The sequence below is a fragment of the Dendrobates tinctorius genome, unplaced genomic scaffold, assembly GCF_039654945.1.
Source record: "Dendrobates tinctorius isolate UK_male_01 unplaced genomic scaffold, ASM3965494v1 ptg000115l, whole genome shotgun sequence".
NCBI lineage: Eukaryota > Metazoa > Chordata > Amphibia > Anura > Dendrobatidae > Dendrobates > Dendrobates tinctorius.
This window is the reverse complement of record NW_027361783.1, coordinates 17,182,995-17,203,354: the sequence shown is the minus strand read 5'-3', so window position 1 is coordinate 17,203,354 and position 20,360 is coordinate 17,182,995. Positions and strand designations below refer to the sequence as shown.

Sequence of the window (20,360 nt, the reverse complement as noted above, 5' to 3'; positions counted from 1 at the left end):
ATGGGCATCAGGTGGAGTTTATGGTGTCACTAACACAAGTTCTGTCTGGTGAAAGAAACTATGAGAAATCACTAATGTCACTCGCTATTTCTATCTCTGCCCTAGAAACTGTGGTGGCATGTATAGAAGCAGAAAGTCAAAGCTGCACTCACCTCTCCCAGAGCTTTTATCAGTGGCATGGATCTATGATATTTTCAGAGGGTGGTGATGAAAGGAATTGTAGTAAGTAACTACAGCGCCGCCATTCCAGGAGGGGTGATAGATGCTGAAAGGAAGTGGCTCTTATAATGTCCCATTTAAGATGATCAGTACACCTCAGAACACTAGCAGTTCAGACAAGCAACATTGTCATGCTCTCCCATGCAACTAGCAGAGGTAGCTTAGTCTCTGCTGCTTCGGAAGTGTTCAGGGGCCCTGAAGCTGGCTGATTCCAGTCATCTGGTCAGCTTCATTATCACGCTTGCTAGCTGTGTAAAAAGCACGTGCTCCATGCCTAGGAAACTGGTCACTCTGAGGTGGCAGGTAACCTAAACAGCAAGCAGTAAAGTGTAGAATTAAAATTCTGCTGTTCTTGACATTGCTCTTGCTCTTATATTTGTGTCAATCTTTAAACAAGGTAGCGTCTTGTGTTTTGCTTTTTTGCTTATAGCATTTTTGTGCATTTTTTAGCCTTTATATTATGTTAGTATATTGTAGTCATATACAGTCATATGTTAAAGTTTGGGCACCCCTATTAATGTTAACCTTTTTTCTTTATAACAATTTTGGTTTTTGCAACAGCTATTTCAGTTTCATATATATAATAACTGATGGACTCAGTTATATTTCTGGATTCAAATGAGGTTTATTGTACTAACAGAAAATGTGCAATCTGCATTTAAACAAAATTTGACCGGTGCAAAAGTATGGGCACCTCAACATAAAAGTGACATTAATTTTTCGTAGATCCTCCTTTTGCAAAAATAACAGCTTCTAGTCGCTTCCTATAGCTATTAATGAGTTCCTGGATCCTGGATGAAGGTATTTGTGACCATTCCTGTTTACAAAACAATTCCAGTTCAGTTAAGTTTGATGGTCGCCGAGCATGGACAGCCCGCTTCAAATCATCCCACAGATGTTCAATGATATTCAGGTCTGGGGACTGGGATGGCCATTCCAGAACATTGTAATTGTTCCTCTGCATGAATGCCTGAGTAGATTTGGAGCGGTGTTTTGGATCATTGTCTTGCTGAAGTATCCATCCCATGCGTAACTTCAACTTCGTCACTGATTCTTGCACATTATTGTCAAGAATCTGCTGATACTGAGTTGAATCCATGCGACCCTCAACTTTAACAAGATTCCCGGTGCCGGCATTGGCCACACAGCCCCAAAGCATGATGGAACCTCCACCAAATTTTACTGTGGGTAGCAAGTGTTTTTCTTGGAATGCTGTGCTTTTTAGCCTCCATGCATAATGCCTTTTTGTATGACCAAACAACTCAATCTTTGTTCCATCAGTCCACAGGACCTTCTTCCAAAATGTAACTGGCTTGTCCAAATGTGCTTTTGCATACCTCAGGCGACTCTGTTTGTGGCGTACTTGCAGAAACGGCTTCTTTCGCATCACTCTCCCATACAGCTTCTCCTTGTGCAAAGTGCGCTGTATTGTTGACCGATGCACAGTGACACCATCTGCAGCAAGATGATGCTGCAGGTCTTTGGAGGTGGTCTGTGGATTGTCCTTGACTGTTCTCACCATTCTTCTTCTCTGCCTTTCTGATATTTTTCTTGGCCTGCCACTTCTGGGCTTAACAAGAACTGTACCTGTGTTCTTCCATTTCCTTACTATGTTCCTCACAGTGGAAACTGACAGGTTATATCTCTGAGACAACTTTTTGTATCCTTCCCCTGAAAAGCTATGTTGAATAATCTTTGTTTTCAGATCATTTGAGAGTTGTTTTGAGGAGCCCATGATGCCACTCTTCATAGGAGAATCAAATAGGAGAACTACTTGCAAGTGGCCACCTTAAATACCTTTTCTCATGATTTGATACACCTGGCTATGAAGTTCAAAGCTCAATGAGGTTACAAAACCAATTTAGTGCTTCAGGAAGTCAGTAAAAAGTAGTTAGGAGTGTTCAAATCAAGAAAATGATAAGGGTGCCCATACTTTTGCACCGGTCAAATTTTGTTTAAATGCAGATTGCACATTTTCTGTTAGTACAATAAACCTCATTTGAATCCAGAAATATAACTGAGTCCATCAGTTATTAGATATATGAAACTGAAATAGCTGTTGCAAAAAACAAAATTGTTATAAAGAAAAAAGTTTAACATTAATAGGGGTGCCCAAACTTTAACATATGACTGTAAAATAAAGATTGAACCATTTTTTATGGATTTTGGCAAGCACTTATTTTTTCGCTGCTGTTTCTTCAAAACTTCTTCTTTAATTGTATTCCTCACATAAAAACAATACTATAACATTTTTAAAAACTGTGCTGCCCTATTATTTTTCCTGGAATTTTTTGACTAGAGGGATAATTGGATGCTACCATTACCCTTGTCAAAAAGGTGGTACACAATACAAGCTAAATAAACAATGTGTTAGGAGTCAGATTTCTGCCCTTACTATGCAGGAATCTAGACACTAACATTCTGCAGTCTCCTGCTCATTTTCTACTACAGAAGAGACTGCAGAGGAGAGTGCTTTGCAGCAACTCTCTCCGGAGGCTAAGTCCTTCTTTCCATCTTCTGAGCATGCTCGTGGGACAATCTTGCATTGGTGTTCAAGAGTCAGGTGCTCAGGTCCTGCTCCTAATTCCATTGGTCCAGCTCAGAGTACTGGAGACTTCCGGAAGGTCCCATTTGCTATAAAAAGCGCGCAAGGCTGTTCCGCCATGCGCTATTATAGTCATACTTGCGGTGTGCATGTTGATGGATGCATGTTCTGGTGAATGACACATTTGAAACCCCATTCCTTTGATATTACGATTGTGTGAGGGATTGAGCTTTGCCAGTATCAGCGCGGGAGCGTGGTGACCCCGAGATTCGGTCCGCAGCTCACCTACTAACAGCCATCAAGCAGGTCTTCCTCGGTCCACGGGTCATGCACGATACCTCTCTGCAGCTGCTTGCTCTGACCCAGGGATCTCTCTCGGTTAGCCTGTATGCCGTCCGTTTTCGGACACTGGCGTCCGAGCTAGAGTGGTCTGATAAGGCCCTTATTCCTATTTTTTGGAGAGGTCTAGCCGAGCACGTAAAGGATGCTCTCTCTACTAGAGAGATTCCTATTAGTTTGGAAGAGTTAATTTCCGTTTCCACCCGTATTGACCTCCGTTTTTGGGAGCGTGGTATGGAGCGTGCTCACTCCAAACGGAGGGTTACTCCGGCTCCCAATTTTTCTTAACCTCTAGAGCTGCCTGAGCCCGAAGTTCCATCCCCAGAGCCCATGGAGGTGTCTCAAGCCATTTTTGAGACATGCACGGCGCAAGATTCCATTTGCGGTTGTCACCGTCTACATGCTGCTGCTCAGAACGACAGCGTTCTGCAATGGTCAGAGTCTGCGCCGGTTGGTGAGACCTTGGTTCCACCTCTCCTTAGGCCTAAGATTCTCGCCTGGGCACATGCGTCCGGTGCGGACGGCCACTGTGGCTACATGCAGCCCACGAAACTTCTGTCTGGGTCGTATTGGTGGCCGCACAGGGCTAGGGACGTTAAAAAATGTATTCAGGCATGCACCTCATGTGCTCGGGATAGCCTTCCCAGATGGAGTGTGGCGATGGCGGCTGGAACACGGCAGCGTTCCACTCTAACTCCCGCTCCCATTGTCTCACAGGTTTCCCTTCTGGAACCTGGCGATTTTGCCTCCTCTGATGCCTTCCGTGTGTCCCAGTTTACTGTGTCACCTACCAGGACACCAGGTTCGCCTTCGGACGTGTCTAAGGCCTATGCCGCAGTCGGGCATAGGTTGGTGGGTCGGAAGGCTCAAGGAGGGGGGGCCCTAGGAGGGGGGTAATGTTAGGAGTCAGATTTCTGCCTTTACTATGCAGGAATCTAGACCCTCACATACTGCAGTCTCCTGCTCATTATCTACTACAGAAGAGACTGCAGAGGAGAGTGCTTTGCAGCAACTCTCTCCGGAGGCTAAGTCCTTCTTTCCGTCTTTTGAGCATGCTCGTGGGACGATCTCGCATTGGTGTTCAAGAGTCAGGTGCTCAGGTTCTGCTCTTAATTCCATTGGTCCAGCTCAGAGTTCTGGAGACTTCTGGCAGGTCCCGTTTGCTATAAAAAGCATGCATGGCTGTTCCGCCATGCGCTAGTATAGTCATACTTGCTGCAGTGTGTATGTTGATGGATGCATGTTCTGGTGAATGACTCATTTGAAACCCCATTCCTTTGATATTACGATTGTGTGAGGGATTGAGTTTTGCCAGTATCAGACAACATGTATGTAGACAACAACATACAAAAAGATTTGCGTAACCAGTTTTATCATTTGAGTGTAACTAAGTGTAAGTTATTAACTGTTTTGGTTCATCTTGGGCTTGTCTTGCAACACAAGCTGAAATTGGTACCAGGTATAACCTGGCATAAGTTTCTGTTAGAAATTACTCCAAATTTTGACAGAAATTATAGTAAATTCATGAAGCCTTGATTGGCCCTACCTATCTGCTATATCTTGCCCAGTATTTAGAAAATTAGCAAGAGTAGAGAAAAAAATAAAAAGCCTCTCTTTTCCCGCATAACAGGATGCACCAAACCAATACATTTTCTTTGCCCCAAAATAGTGCAAATAACCTAATAAATCTCTCCCAAATAATCTGAATATTTGTTTATAGTCTGTTATAGAATTTTCTCAATTAATGATATTCTCCTTTGATTGTTATATCTTAATTTACACTTTTTAGTGTTTTATTTTATATGCCACTTCATACAGTACTATAGTTCTTAATCACATGCAATACCTTTAGAGGACATCTCTGAAACTTCAGCAATATAAGGTTCGTTGATAAACTTTGGCTCATTGTCATTGATATCCAAGACTTTGATGACAAATTCTGACTCTGCTTCGACAGGAACACCGGTGAATCTGTTTATAGCCTGAGCCCTGAGAGTATAAAATGACTTTTCTTCTCTGTCAAGTTTTTTCAGCACGGAAATCTTTCCTGAATATTCATTCATGACAAATATTGTTCCAGCTCCATCTCCAAATAAAACATACTTAATTGAGACATCATGTCCATCAGAGTCGGTTTTCAGCTGTTGAGAGAATTAACAAAATATTGATTTTATAAAATTACAAAAAAAAAACTTTACACATAATATTAATAGCAGCAATAGATCATCCACATAACTGTACTTTATCATTAGAAGTACAAAAACTTGAAATGGCATAGGTGAGCATTCAGCCAGATCTTCCTCCAGGGAAGGACCCAGCCAAGGTGTTGCTGCTTTCGGAATCCACCATTACCACTATATTAAGTGGCCCTTTAAGTCAATATCCAGCTCTTTACGAATTTACAGATATGACAAGGGAAATACCAAAACTCGTAAAGAGATGGATATTGACTTAAAGGGCCACTTAATATAGTGGTAATGGTGGTTTCCGAAAGGAGCCACCCCTTGGCTGGGTCCTTCCCTGGAGGAAGATCTGGCTAGTCCCATGTTTGAGACTCTTAACTGAGGTGCCACAGACTTTATTTGCATATTCATATTTCCCAGGGAGCATTGCACCTAGGATTTCACTGATTGAGCGCCTTTGCCGGCTGCCGTAGTGTTTTCTTTGACTGGTCTCCCTGAGGTCAGTGATTGTTTTGTGATGTTGGTCTACTAGGCATTGCTCCCATCTAGCCAGAATCCTACTCCATTCTGATGAGGGGTAACACCCCAAAACAGCTGTCTGTGGATGGACACCTGGCCTTGGTATTTCCCTTGTCATATCTGTAAACTCGCAAAGAGCTGGATATTGACTTAAAGGGCCACTTAATATAGTGGTAATGGTGGTTTCTGAAAGGAGCCACCCCTTGGCTGGGTCCTTCCCTGGAGGAAGATCTGGCTAGTCCCGTGTTTGAGACTCTTAAATGAGGCACCACGGACTTTATTTGCATATTCGTATTTCCCAGGGAGCATTGCACCTAGGATTTCACTGATTGAGCGCCTTTGCCGGCTGCCACAGTGTTTTCTTTGACTGGTCTCCCTGAGGTCAGTGATTGTTTTGTGATGTTGGTCTACTAGGCATTGCTCCCATCTAGCCAGAATCCTACTCCTCACTGATGAGGGGTAACACCCCAAAACAGCTGTCTGTGGATGGACACCTGGCCTTGGTATTTCCCTTGTCATATCTGTAAACTTGTAAAGAGCTGGATATTGACTTAAAGGGCCACTTAATATAGTGGTAATGGTGGTTTCTGAAAGGAGCCACCCCTTGGCTGGGTCCTTCCCTGGAGGAAGATCTGGCTAGTCTCGTGTTTGAGACTCTTAAATGAGGCTCCACGGACTTTATTTGCATATAAGTACAGCAACTGTCATGTGAAAAATATTTTATTTTATTTATGATTCTAGCCTACACAGAGATTTTTAGCCTGACTATTAATATACTTTAGCAACTGTTAAGCAATGATTAAATATTCCACAGGCACATGATAAGTAAGACACAGGTTGGCAAGCTTATTAAAATTATGGTGCACTAAATTTACTACAGACCTACCATAATGAATCCATTATAATTTCACACTCTGAAGATAACTGACAATGTTTAGACAAGCCAATCAACTCCCCAAAAGCATATGGGAAACAGACAAAAGGGCAGACTTTTGAGGTTTCATTCATACCAATGTATAGCAGGATCTTCGAATTTACAGAGTACTGTTGTGTTATTTTGGTTTTATATGATGCAATCATAGCAGCTTGCATCTGTTCACATTTCCTTTATTCTCTTCAGAATCATAGTTTGTTTTGTATTATAGAATTGGAGATTGTAATTTGTGATGCATCCTACCTGCCCTTTAAATTTGTAAGCTTTGAGCCTGAGAAAGGCATGACATTAGGTTAAAGTTATATCAAAGAAGAGTAAGCTTTGTAGGGTTAGTGGGCTATCATTAATTGGCCTATTTACACGGTAACCACCTTTCTTTTTATAAGTGTAATCTATAAAACAGAAATGCAGTTCAAATTTCATGTATTAAATGTGTGCATAAATCTTAGTGCTTCCAATGCGCTCCTTTACTTTTTTTTGTGTACATAAACATATTGATTGAGAAAAGTTTGACATTGCCACTATGGGCCATCAAATAACTTTCTATTTTCTAATAATGGAGGGTTGCCTGGTAGGCTTTGCACACAACTATTTATTATTATTTTAACTGGTGCTTTACTTATATTTTTTATTTAATGCATAGATTATCCACCACAGTGGCAAGGACTTGCTGTCTCTGTGACAGACTGTCAAGAGCATATAGGCTTATTCCTGGCTGTAACAGTTGTTACACAAGATTAGGCCTGGTGATCTCCTGGACCATTTCCCACAAAGTAAGAATATTTGGGCTTGGTCACTAAATGTGTAGTCAGCAACCAGAGTGTGATTGGCAGCACCATTGATGATTCATCTAAACGCAACTTTATCACATTCTCTAAAGCATAATTAATTTTGAAGTGCCCTGTTAGTATATGAAGGCTATGAAAGCTTCTTTGAGAGACTAACATGATGCCATGTTTGGATTACCAAGCTACTAAGCATGTAAATAGTTAGGCTCAATGTCTGGTGTTTGTGAGTTTTCATGTAGCTAATCTCCTTATTTCAAAGGTTGGCCTGCAAGATATTTTGGCAGACGTAGCATCTTTTAGAGCATTGACTTCTTTTATAATTGAAGGCAAGTAGGAAATGATCTTAGATAATTGTTTAAAGATCATGATTCAGGATGGTAATATCTTGAGAATTTTATGAACATTCTTTGAATATTCTAACAGTCATATCCCAACAATTATAATTTTATATTACTAATAGAATATTTTATTCTCCATTGATTCTCCACAATACAAGAGCAGTTTTTTTTTTGTTGCACACTGTGAACCATATAAATACATGTTTCATGTTTACATCCCTAATAGCTAATTATAGACAGTCATATTTTGCAGTTTTCTTTCGAAAAGCATAGTTTCCATCTGGTCAAAATGTCTTTGACGCATCAAGTATATTTAACTAATTAGTAAACTTTCCACATTAATATTTCACAGGTAGTTTGATAACTTTTTTTTATCAAGAAGTCCGTGTTACTGTTCAGGTTCGATCCCCCAGTATACCTGTTGTTTGTTGCGCAGTCATGTGCATGACAGCACGGCAGACATTGCTTCTAATCGGCAGCAAAATCATCCTCAGTTGTCAGTGTTAGCAAGGCTGGTTATCAAAAATAGTTGGTTCCCCACTCTGTTTTTTATAATTATTTAAATAAATAATTTAAAATAACGGCATGAAGTCCCCCTATTTTTGACAACCAGCCTTGCTAAAGCAAGTAAGTGGAAAAGAAAATTACAGTCTTTGTGTCCTCCAGTGATCTCTTGCGCCCTGAGTCCTGCACGAAAAGGTACACGAAGCCTGACATAAACAGAACCGGTAGCCCTGGGGCCCCGCGCCACCTGTGGGGAGCAGAATTATCCCAGCTGTGACACCATTAGCCCCAGCGGTCTCCTTTAGCAGCGTCGGCCAGGTGGCGTCACATTAAATCCCATATACATATTCACCATTTTACGGCACAGCCAGGGCCACATAGTCAGGTAACGGCCCCATGACTTCACCAAAGAACTGTTCTACCCATTTCCGAGAACCCCACGGCCCTGGTGGATGTGTCATATACAGATTAGATATTAGAAAAAACTTTTTTACAGTGAGGGTGATCAATGAATTGAACAGGCTGCCACGGGACGTGGCGAGTTCTCCTTCAATGGAAGTCTTCAAACAGAGGCTGGACAGACATCTGTCTGAGATGGTTTAGTTAATCCTGCATTGAGCAGGGGGTTGGACATTATGACCCTTGAGGTCTCTTCCAACTCTAATCATTACATGATTCTATGATTCTTTTAAATAAAATGTGTATAATTGAACATATTTTCTGGGGGAAATAATTCATTTTCCAGAACAATTTCAAGAGTGGAAACACCTTCGGCCATGACTGTGTGCAAATATATATATACTATATACAGTGGGGAAAAAAAGTATTTAGTCAGTCAGCAATAGTGCAAGTTCCACCACTTAAAAAGATGAGAGGCGTCTGTAATTTACATCATAGGTAGACCTCAACTATGGGAGACAAACTGAGAAAAAAAAATCCAGAAAATCACATTGTCTGTTTTTTTTTCATTTTATTTGCATATTATGGTGGAAAATAAGTATTTGGTCAGAAACAAGCAATCAAGATTTCTGGCTCTCACAGACCTGTAACTTCTTTAAGAGTCTCCTCTTTCCTCCACTCATTACCTGTACTAATGGCACCTGTTTAAACTTGTTATCAGTATAAAAAGACACCTGTGCACACCCTCAAACAGTCTGACTCCAAACTCCACTATGGTGAAGACCAAAGAGCTGTCAAAGGACACCAGAAACAAAATTGTAGCCCTGCACCAGGCTGGGAAGACTGAATCTGCAATAGCCAACCAGCTTGGAGTGAAGAAATCAACTGTGGGAGCAATAATTAGAAAATGGAAGACATACAAGACCACTGATAATCTCCCTCGATCTGGTGCTCCACGCAAAATCCCACCCCGTGGGGTCAGAATGATCGCAAGAACGGTGAGCAAAAATCCCAGAACCACGCAGGGGGACCTAGTGAATGAACTGCAGAGAGCTGGGACCAATGTAACAAGGCCTACCATAAGTAACACACTACGCCACCATGGACTCAGATCCTGCAGTGCCAGACGTGTCCCACTGCTTAAGCCTGTACATGTCCGGGCCCGTCTGAAGTTTGCTAGAGAGCATTTGGATGATCCAGAGGAGTTTTGGGAGAATGTCCTATGGTCTGATGAAACCAAACTGGAACTGTTTGGTAGAAACACAACTTGTCGTGTTTGGAGGAAAAAGAATACTGAGTTGCATCCATCAAACACCATACCTACTGTAAAGCATGGTGGTGGAAACATCATGCTTTGGGGCTGTTTCTCTGCAAAGGGGCCAGGACGACTGATCCGGGTACATGAAAGAATGAATGGGGCCATGTATCGTGAGATTTTGTGTGCAAACCTCCTTCCATCAGCAAGGGCATTGAAGATGAAACGTGGCTGGGTCTTTCAACATGACAATGATCCAAAGCACACCGCCAGGGCAACGAAGGAGTGGCTTCGTAAGAAGCATTTCAAGGTCCTGGAGTGGCCTAGCCAGTCTCCAGATCTCAACCCTATAGAAAACCTTTGGAGGGAGTTGAAAGTCCGTGTTGCCAAGCGAAAAGCCAAAAACATCACTGCTCTAGAGGAGATCTTCATGGAGGAATGGGCCAACATACCAACAACAGTGTGTAGCAATCTTGTGAAGACTTACAGAAAACGTTTGACCTCTGTCATTGCCAACAAAGGATATATCACAAAGTATTGAGATGAAATTTTGTTTCTGACCAAATACTTATTTTCCACCATAATATGCAAATAAAATGAAAAAAAAACCAGACAATGTGATTTTCTGGATTTTTTTTTCTCAGTTTGTCTCCCATAGTTGAGGTCTACCTATGATGTAAATTACAGACGACTCTCATCTTTTTAAGTGGTGGAACTTGCACTATTGCTGACTGACTAAATACTTTTTTTCCCCACTGTATATATATATATATATATATATATATATATAGTATATATAAATATATATATATATATATATATAATATATATAAATATATTCATCTTGTAGTGTGGCTAATGGTCACATAGTCGATGGGAGGTATGTGTCACAGAGATGGCTTGTCTCTGTGATGCAACCTGGAGTATTTTCTCTGGTGCATGAAAGCACTAAGAGGCTTGTTTTTTGCACCTGGGACTGGGTTGCGGGTAGCTATGAGAGTTGGGCGGATATGGCTACCCACATACCTCACATGTGGATGTGGTTACAGCCTATATAACGGAGGCTCTTGTTTGGCACATGGTCTGTGTGCTGGGAGGGACAAGGCCTCCTGTGTGTTTGGCTCCAGACCAAGCCTGAGGACTGGACACTACCCCACACTGTGTGTTCACGGGCCTCACAGAGCAGAACTCTGCTATGGACCTTGTTACTTTGTTTTTCCTGACCTAAATGCTGTTTATTTTCTGTTTGGCTTCTGGGGTTTATGAAGTAATAAACCCATATGAGCTTTTAAAGGATCGAGCCTCCTGTTTTCCTCCCATCGCACCCAAGTGAGTAAAACCCCTACAATTGGTGCTAAACGCAGCATTCCCAACAGAGAGGTGAGGTTTCTACAAGAAGGACTGCATGTTCTGGGTTAAGTCTGTCACAAGCCAGCAAGCATCACCAGACAAAATGGAGGACCTGCTTAGACACCTAGTCCAGTCGCAGCAGCAACAGCAAGAGACCAACAGGCTGTAGTTACAGCAGATCCAACAGAACCAGCAGGAGCAACAGCAACTGATGCAGCTTCTGGCATCCACCTTACAAGACAGGAAGAGCACCCCAACCCAAGTCTGGCTGATGACGCCAATGTCCAGAAGGCGGTAAGACGCGCTTTGCAGAAAATGACCTCCTTGGATGATATTGAGGCATTCCTGATGGTGTTTGAAAGGGTCACCAACAGGGAGAAACTCCTGCCAGAGCAGTGGTCACAGTTACTGGCGCCCTACTTGACGGGGGAACCCCAAAGGGTGTACTATGACTTAACTTTGCAGGATGCCAGAGAGTATGACAAGCTAAAAACTGAGATTCTCATGTTCTTGGGGTGACAATGACTATCAAGGCACAGCGGGTTCACCACTGGGCGTATCACTGGGACACACTACCTCGCTCCCAAATGTTCGACCTGTTCCACCTGGTCCAGAAGTGACTACAACCAGTGTCCTCTATGCCTGTGCAGATAGTAGAAAAAGTGATGGACTGGTTTCTGTATTCGCTGCCAAGGCCCATACAGACTTGGGTTGCCCAGGGTGATCCCCAGAATGCCAATGAACTAGTCAGATTGGTCAAGAGATACCACGGGAATGAAGGTACCTTGGGAAGGCAGCCCACTCCATACTGGGGGGCCCAAAAGGGGTGAAGCATCCAAGGTCCAAATGGGCAGGGAAGGTGGTACCCAAGGTCCCTATGGGTGATGTTATTTGCTGGAGATGCCACGGACTGGGTTATATAGTCGCCTGTTGTGCTCTGACCCCCGAGCAGATTGACTGCAGCACAGTATGCTGTAGTTCATATTATGCTTATCCTGCATGCAGTGTGAACTCTCCACCCAACGAGGGGCCTAAAGTGTGTCCCATGAAGGGGAACGGCCGGGAGGTAAAAGCACTGCTAGACTCCGGGAGTTTAGTGACCCTTGTGAAGGCCACTTTTCCTCTCCAACTGATCCCGGGGAAAAAGGTCAATGTTTGGTGCATACATGATGATGCTAAGGACTACACTATGGCCAGAGTGGACATTGAAATGGCCCATGGTACTCAAACCCACAAGTTTCATGAGGTCGGTGTCATCCGGGACTTGTTGCACCATATTATTATAGGCAGGGACTTTTTTTATTTTGGGATCTGTGGGGGAAGAGTTCCCAGTTCGCTGGCATGAATAGGGAATAAGGAACCACACCCAGAAGCAGACAGGATTCCCTTTTGTGCCCTTGTGGAGGATGAGGAGGAAGAACCCCATGTGTCTGACATTCCGGAGTTAGGTGTGACCAGTGAGAATTTTGGGACTGCCCAGCATAGGGACCCAACTCTGAAAGAAGTTTTTAATAATGTCACTGTCATTAATGGAGTTGCACAGGAGCCGGGGACTGACACATGATTTCCCTATTTTATGATGAGTGGTGAGTTGTTGTATCTGGTCACGAAAGTGAGGGAGGAGCTGGTGGAACAGTTAATAGTGCCAGGCCCCTATAGATGGAATGTGTTGGACATGGCTCATTCACACATCTTGGAAGATTATCTGAGAGTGGAAAAAATGCAAGAACGGATGGAGCAGGGGTTCTATTGGCCTGGGTGTCACAGAGAAATATTAAACTATTGCAGGTCCTGCCCTATGTTTCAGGTAACCGCAACCACTAGGGATGAGCAAGCATATTCGTGGGTATTCGGTACTCGCGGTACTCGAAACATAGCAAGTATTTCCCTACTCGCCTCGCTATTCGGTTCTCCCGCCTAGCAGTTGCCAATCACAGTAATGCCGCACCCTTCTTGGTTGTGGGCGGCATTACTATGATTGGCTGGCCACCCAGATTCCTATGAGTCATCATTCTTGCCTTAAACCTCAGGGCAGTTTGTTTGTGCTGCTGCCGTGCTGCGTTCACATAATCACAGCAAATAGTATGCACGCACGATACTGCACAACTGACATGCAGGCAGCACCACTGCCTTGTGTGGCGTCTGGGGTGCGTATTCTTGCCTTAAACCTCAGGGCATTTTGTTTTGTGCTGCTGCCGTGCTGCATTCACATAGTCACAGCAAATAGTACGCACGCACGGTACTGCGCAACTGACACGCAGCCAGCATCGCTGTCTTGTGTGGTGTCTGGGGTGCGTATTCTTGCCTTAAACCTCAGGGCAGTTTTTTGTGCTGCTGCCATGCTGCGTTCACATAATCATAGCAAATAGTACGCACGCATGGTACTGCACAACTGACATGCAGGCAGCACCACTGTCTTGTGTGGTGTCTGGGGTGCGTATTCTGGCCTTAAACCTCAGGGCATTTTTTTGTGCAGCTGCCGTGCTGCATTCACATAATCACAGCAAATAGTACGCACACATGGTACTGCACAACTGACTCACAGGCAGCACCGCTGTCTTGTGTGGTGTCTGGGGTGCGTATTCCTGCGTTCACATAATCACCGCAAATAGTACACACGCACGGTACTGCACAACTGACATGCAGGCAGCACCACTGTCTTGTGTGGTGTCTGGGGTGCCTATTCTTGCCTTAAACCTCAGGGCATTTTTTTTGTGCTGCTGCCGTGCTGCATTCACATAATCACAGCAAATAGTACACACGCACGGTACTGCACAACTGACACGCAGCCAGCATCACTATCTTGTGTGGTGACTGGGGTGCGTAATCTCACCTTAAACCTCAGGGCAATTTTTTTCTGCTGCTGCGGTACTGTTTGTAAAACACAAAGCAGTACTAGGCTGTAGTGCTACCTTCCACAAAGTACTAACTGCTCCTTGTTCCCCAATATCTGCATCTGAACATCTGCAACTATGGCAGAAAAATCCAAAATTCCTAAAAAGGCTGTTGTGAAGGGACAGGGATGTGAACGCAGGGTCGTTGGTGCCCAACAAGGCACAGAAATACTTGGCACTCAAAAATGAAGACGCAGTATATTCTTTATTTAGCATCCGGACAAAAATAAGCTCATATCGTATTGAACGTTTTCGGGCCAACAACGGACCTTCATCAGAAAGGGTTTTTTTAGTTTCTTTTGGTAGAAAACTGCAAAAGATACAGATAGGGTAATAGATGTCCTTAGGTAGTAGCAAAGTCTATGCTGCTTAGTGCCCACAGGAGGAATCCAGGGTGCCGTCCTCCCTACACGAGTACTGGCCTGCCCTGCTGCTAACATGATGTCAGAGTGTGTTTTCAGTGCCGCTGGGGCAATCATCACAGATACACGCACACGGTTGACTACAGAGAATGTAGACAGGCTGACTCTGATAAAATTTAACAAGGACTGGATTTTGCAACAGTATTTGAGCCCTCCAGATGACAGTATTCCAACCTAAAGTCACCAATACATTTTTTTTTAAATTGGTGATCACATCCATCCCTTCCCATACAAGCCCCTTTTCTTCTTCTTACACATGTTTTCAAAGCCTGCTTCTGACACATGTACCTCATGGTCAATAAGCTAAAAACAATGTTATGTTAATTAATATTTCCCATCAGAGGCACTTGTGATGAGAGTGAGACCCTTTTTCCTTCATCAACCATGCTATCATGCCCCTTGGGCTAATTTTTGGAGACACTATTGCTATGCCTGGACACTGGGCACGGCCACCTCTATGCTCATAGTCCTGGCTTCATCATAATGGTTTGGCCCTTGAGATCTGCCTTGCTTCCTTCATCAACCATGATACAGCCCCTTGGGCTAATTTTTGGAGGCACTATTACTATGCCTGGACACTGGGCATTGCCACCTTTATGCTCGTAGTCCTGGCTTTATCATAATGGTTTGGCCCTTCAGACCTGCCTTGCTTCCTTCATCAACCATGATACACCCCCTTGGGCTAATTTTTGGAGGCACTATTGCTATGCCTGGACACTGGGCACGGCCACCTCTATGCTCGTAATCCTGGCTTTATCATAACAGTTTGGCCCTTCAGACCTGCCTTGTTTCCTTCATCAACCATGATACAGCCCCTTTGAATAATTTTTGTAGACACTATTGCTATGTCTGGACACTGGGCACGGCCACCTCTATGCTCGCAGTCCTGGCTTTATCATAATGGTTTGGCCCTTCAGACCTGACTTGCTTCCTTCATCAACCATGATACAGCCCCTTGGGCTAATTTTTGGAGACACTATTGCTATGCCTGGACACTGGGCATGGCCACCTCTATGCTAGTAGTCCTGACTTTTTCATAATGGTTTGGCCCTTCAGACCTGCCTTGCTTCCTTCATCAACCATGATACAGCCCCTAGGGCTAATGTTTTGAAGACACTAAATCTATGCCTACACATTGGGCAGTGGCACAACAAGGACAGTAGTCCAAGCTTTATAATTGTGAATCCCTTGTGATGATGATGATGGGTGGCTTCTTCCTGCGTTAACCATAACACAGCCCCTAGGGCAGATTGCTCTCCTTACACCACTTACACACTTAGCTGTCAGTAGATTGCCTTCAGCATCACTCGCTCTTACAGTACTTGTGATACATCACTGACTGGCGCTGTGTAAGTGGCATACGAGTCTTGCTTTTCCAGCAAAAAACCAAAGGACTTAAAATAGTGTTTGTACATTATAGTGAAGCAGTGGTGTAAAAACAATCATGCAGCCCCTGACCAGGTGCCCCCATGTTATACACATTTGTTTACAGCATACATTTTTTAACATTTACACATTTTTTAGCCTTTTCCTCAGCACCTAGACCGCTTTAAGGGGTCCAGCAGACAATTACTCGAATTTTCCATTGACTATCATTGGACTCGCTATTCGTACCGAATACCCGAGTATTAGGGTATACTCAGTACAAGTATAGCGAGTCCGAATGCTTCAGTATTCGCTCATCCCTAGCAACCACCTCTCACTTTCGGAGTCCCTTGTGCCATTGCCGTTCGAAGTGCCGTTCGAGAGAATTGCTCTGGATTTAGTTGGTCCCTTGGTGAAATCTGCTCTCGGGCATCAATACATATTGGTCATCCTGCACTATGCCACAGGTTACCCTGAAGCAATACCCCTGAGAAACTCCTCTGCAAAAAGTATGGCCTGCAAAATGGTCCATGTTTTTTCCCAGACAGGTTTACCAAAGGAGACTCTTACCGACCAGGGAACACCTTTAATGACTAAGGTGATGAGGGAGTTATGCAGGGTCCTGCAAATCTACCAGTTGAGGACTTCAGTGTACCATCCTCAGACAGATGGCGTTGTCAAAAGGTTCAATAAAACACTGAAGAGCATGCTGAGGAAAGCTATAGAAAAGGATGGTAGAGACTGGGACTGTCTCTTACCATATCTGATATTCTCCATCCATGAGGTTCTGGAGGCCTTCACGGGGTTCTCACCATTCATCTTCTATATGGCCGTCATTCACGAGCCATATAGAAACCAAGATATAGCCAAGGAAACCTGGGGAGCCAAAGTCATGCCCCGCTAGAGCGTCATCAAACACATGGCACTGATGCAGCAGAGGATTGCGAAGGTGATACACATTGTAAAAGGACACGTAATCCAGACACAAAAGCTCAGACCAGGGTCTACAACTGGTCAGCCAGAGTGAAGCAGTTCAATCTGGAAGACCTTCTGGTGCTAATTCCTATGATGGAGAGCAAGTTCTTGGCCAAATGGCAAGAGCCGTATGAGGTGATGGAGAAGCTTGTTGATGTAAATTATAAGATTCATCATCCAGGAAGATGGAAACCATATCAGGTCTACCATGTCAACATCTTCAAACCATGGCAAGACAGAGAGCCAACTGAAACTCCGTGCTTACTCGGCAACCCAGAAGGTGAGGTTGAAGGTGTTGCAATAGTGGAGACACTGTCGAAAGCCCAGAAACAGCAGTGCCAGTAGTTTCTCCAGAAGAACGAGGACCTGTTTTAAGAATCAACAGGGTGCACAAAGGTCATAGAATACGTAGTTCTGATGGAGCCACAAGTGCGCTTAAACAAGTAACCTTATTGGATTCCAGATGCCTGTCGAGAAGTGATCTCCAAGGAGGTGGAGTGCATGTTAAAACTCAGGATCATTGAGGAGTCCAACAAGGGTTGGTTGAGCTTGATTTTCCTGGTTCCAAAGGCCGCTGGTGAATGGAGGTTCTGCAATGACTATCAGACGTTGAATGAGGTCTCCAAGTTCGATGCATATCCCATGCCATGCGTTGATGAGCTAATCGAGAAACTTGGGCCTGCAAGGTACATAACCACCTTGAATTTGACAAAGGGATATTGACAGATCCCTGTTATGATTGGGTCACCGAGGAGGAAAGCATGACCAAGCTAAGCCACAGAAAACCAGAGAGGTTGGTAACTAAGCGGATTGCAGACCCCTGATCCTATCCACACAACTAGCACTAGCCGTGGAGCGTACCTACGATGATCCTAGATGCCTCAACACAGTCGGAGAACTAAATAAGCCTAAAGCAAGAAAGGGGAAATCTAAACTGCCCCAGAGCAGACCCCAAAGGAATAGATAGCCCCCAACATATATTGTTGGTGAGACAAGATGAAAACACAAACGCAGGTAGGAAAATAGACTGAGCGAATGATGGGGCCCACACTAACTAGACAGGAAAGGAAAGGAAAGACTCTGTCTGCAATCATGCAAAATACCCTGCAAAAAATGCCCAACATGTCTGATAGAAAAATACTGAAGTCACTAGACTTCGCCCACTATATCAGCACTCTGGCATAGTCTGAAAACAGCAAAAAGAGGCCAATCTAATAAGGGACAAAAACAAACTGGCACAAGCAGTAACATAAGGATGGAAATTCAGCACAGCCCCAGCTGGAGCTGGCTGACCACACAAAACTGAAATAGATAAAAACAGATCAAATGTGAACAATAGCAAAAGAACACTTAGCTGAGCATGCAGGGACTGAGCTGGAAACTAAGACCTCAGGAGGCAGGAAAAAATCACCAGCAAGGATAGAGGGAGTCGGCTGTCTTAAATCCAGTCAGAAACTCCAGATCTCCAGTCATCCTCCTCATTATCAGGTGGCAGGCCTCTGTTAATTAGATCAGCTCCATTACGTCCAGTAACCACCAGAGGGAGCCCGGGAAGAGAACTCGTGACCCCTCTGTCAATACAACCAGCTCCACTACCTTCACTAGTAACCAGAGGTAGGCCAGAAAGCGAATTCACAATAGATCCCCATGACACAGAAAGCCAAGGGAAAGACTGCATTTTCTACGCCAGACGGATGCTTCAAGTATGTCCAGATGCCGTTTAGACTGCAGGGAGCTCCTGTGACCTTCCAGAGAATTATGGATAGAATCCTTTCATCCCATAACCAATACGCCGCTGCATACCTGAACAATATTGTTATCTTTATCCAGGACTGGGAGAGTCATCTAGAAAAGGTCCAAGCGGTGTTTGATGGTCTGAGGAAGGCAGGGTTTTCAATAAACCAGATGAAATTTGCCTTGGGGAAAGGAGAAGCCAAGTACCTGGGATATGTATTGGGTCAAGGTAAGATAAAACCCCAAATCAGTAAAGTACCGTATATGCAATTCAAACATGGCCGAGACCGTTGTCCATGAAAGAAGTTATAATCTTCCTGGGGATCATGAGATACTACAGGAGATTAATCCTGAACTTCGCCATGATGGCCATGCCCCTGACTGACCTCCTTAAGGGGACAAAATCGGTAAAGGTCAAATGGTCTGGAGAGTCAAAGACAACCTTTCAAGAAATGAAAGGGGCTCTGTGTAAGCAACCAGTTCTGGTGGACACTGACTTTAAGAAAGAGTTTATTCTCCAAGCAGATGCCTAAGATATCGGGATAGGAGCAGTCCTTTCCCAAGAGATACACAGGGAGGAGCACGCTATTCCCTTCCTGAGTAGGAAGCTATCCTCAGAGGAATCACTCGTTCATAGAGAAGGAGTGTTTGGCCATAAAATGGGCATTGAACACATTACGGTACTATCTGGTAGGACATAAGATTAGATTGGTATCCGACCATGCCCCACTCAGATGGATGAGGGAAACAAAGTGGAAAAATGCTAGGGTCACCTGTTGGTTCTAAGCCCTACAAGATTTCAACTTCCATGTAGAGCATAGAGGAGGGAAGCTACATGGTAATGACAATGCCCTCTTGAGAATCCATTGTCCGGTAGATGAAAGTGCCAAGCCCCATGGCTTTAGGCAGAGGGGGAGATATGTAGGGTGGCTAATGGTCGCATAGTCGATGGGAGGTATGAGTCACAGAGATGTTTGTCTCTGTGATGTAACCCAGAGTATTTTCTCTAGTGCATGAAAGCACTAAAAGGTTCGTTTGTTGCACCTGGTTGTAGGTAGCTATGAGAGATGGGCGGATCTGGCTACCCACATACCTGACCTCTGGATATGATTACAACCCATATAATGGAGGCTGTTGTTTGGTTCATGGTCTGTTGGTTTGGAGGCTGAAGGTCTCCTGTGTGTTTGGCTCCAGAACGAGCCTTAGGACTGGACACTACCCCACACTGTGTGTTCACGGGCCTCACAGAGCAGAACTCTGCTATGGACCTTGTTACTTTTCTTTTCCTGACCTAAAGGCTGTTTATTTTCTGTTTGGCTTCTGGGGTTTATGAAGTATTAAACCCATATGAGCTTTTAAAGGATCGAGCCTCCTGTTTTCCTCCCATCGCACCCAAGTGAGTAAAACAATTGTGTGCCCACAGGCCTGATGAAGCAGACCTCTGCTATGGACATTGTGAATTTGCTTTACTTGACTTAAAGGCTGTTTATTTTGTTTTTGTTCTTCTGGGGTTTTTGAAGTAATAAACCCATATGAACTTTTAAAAGAACAAGCCTCCTGTTTTCCTCCCATTGCAACCAAGTGAGTGAAACTGCTA

The 20,360-nt window shown here is 44.0% G+C and overlaps 1 protein-coding gene across 1 annotated transcript in view; it reads right to left on the bottom strand.

Moving 5' to 3' along the window:
• LOC141101162 (cadherin-19-like) overlaps window positions 1-20,360 on the bottom strand; it is a 296,165-nt gene that overhangs the window by 217,449 nt on the left and 58,356 nt on the right. The window contains exon 3 of the mRNA XM_073590021.1: window positions 4,950-5,244. Coding sequence (XP_073446122.1) covers window positions 4,950-5,244 — 295 coding nt within the window. The remainder of the gene's footprint in view (window positions 1-4,949; window positions 5,245-20,360) is intronic.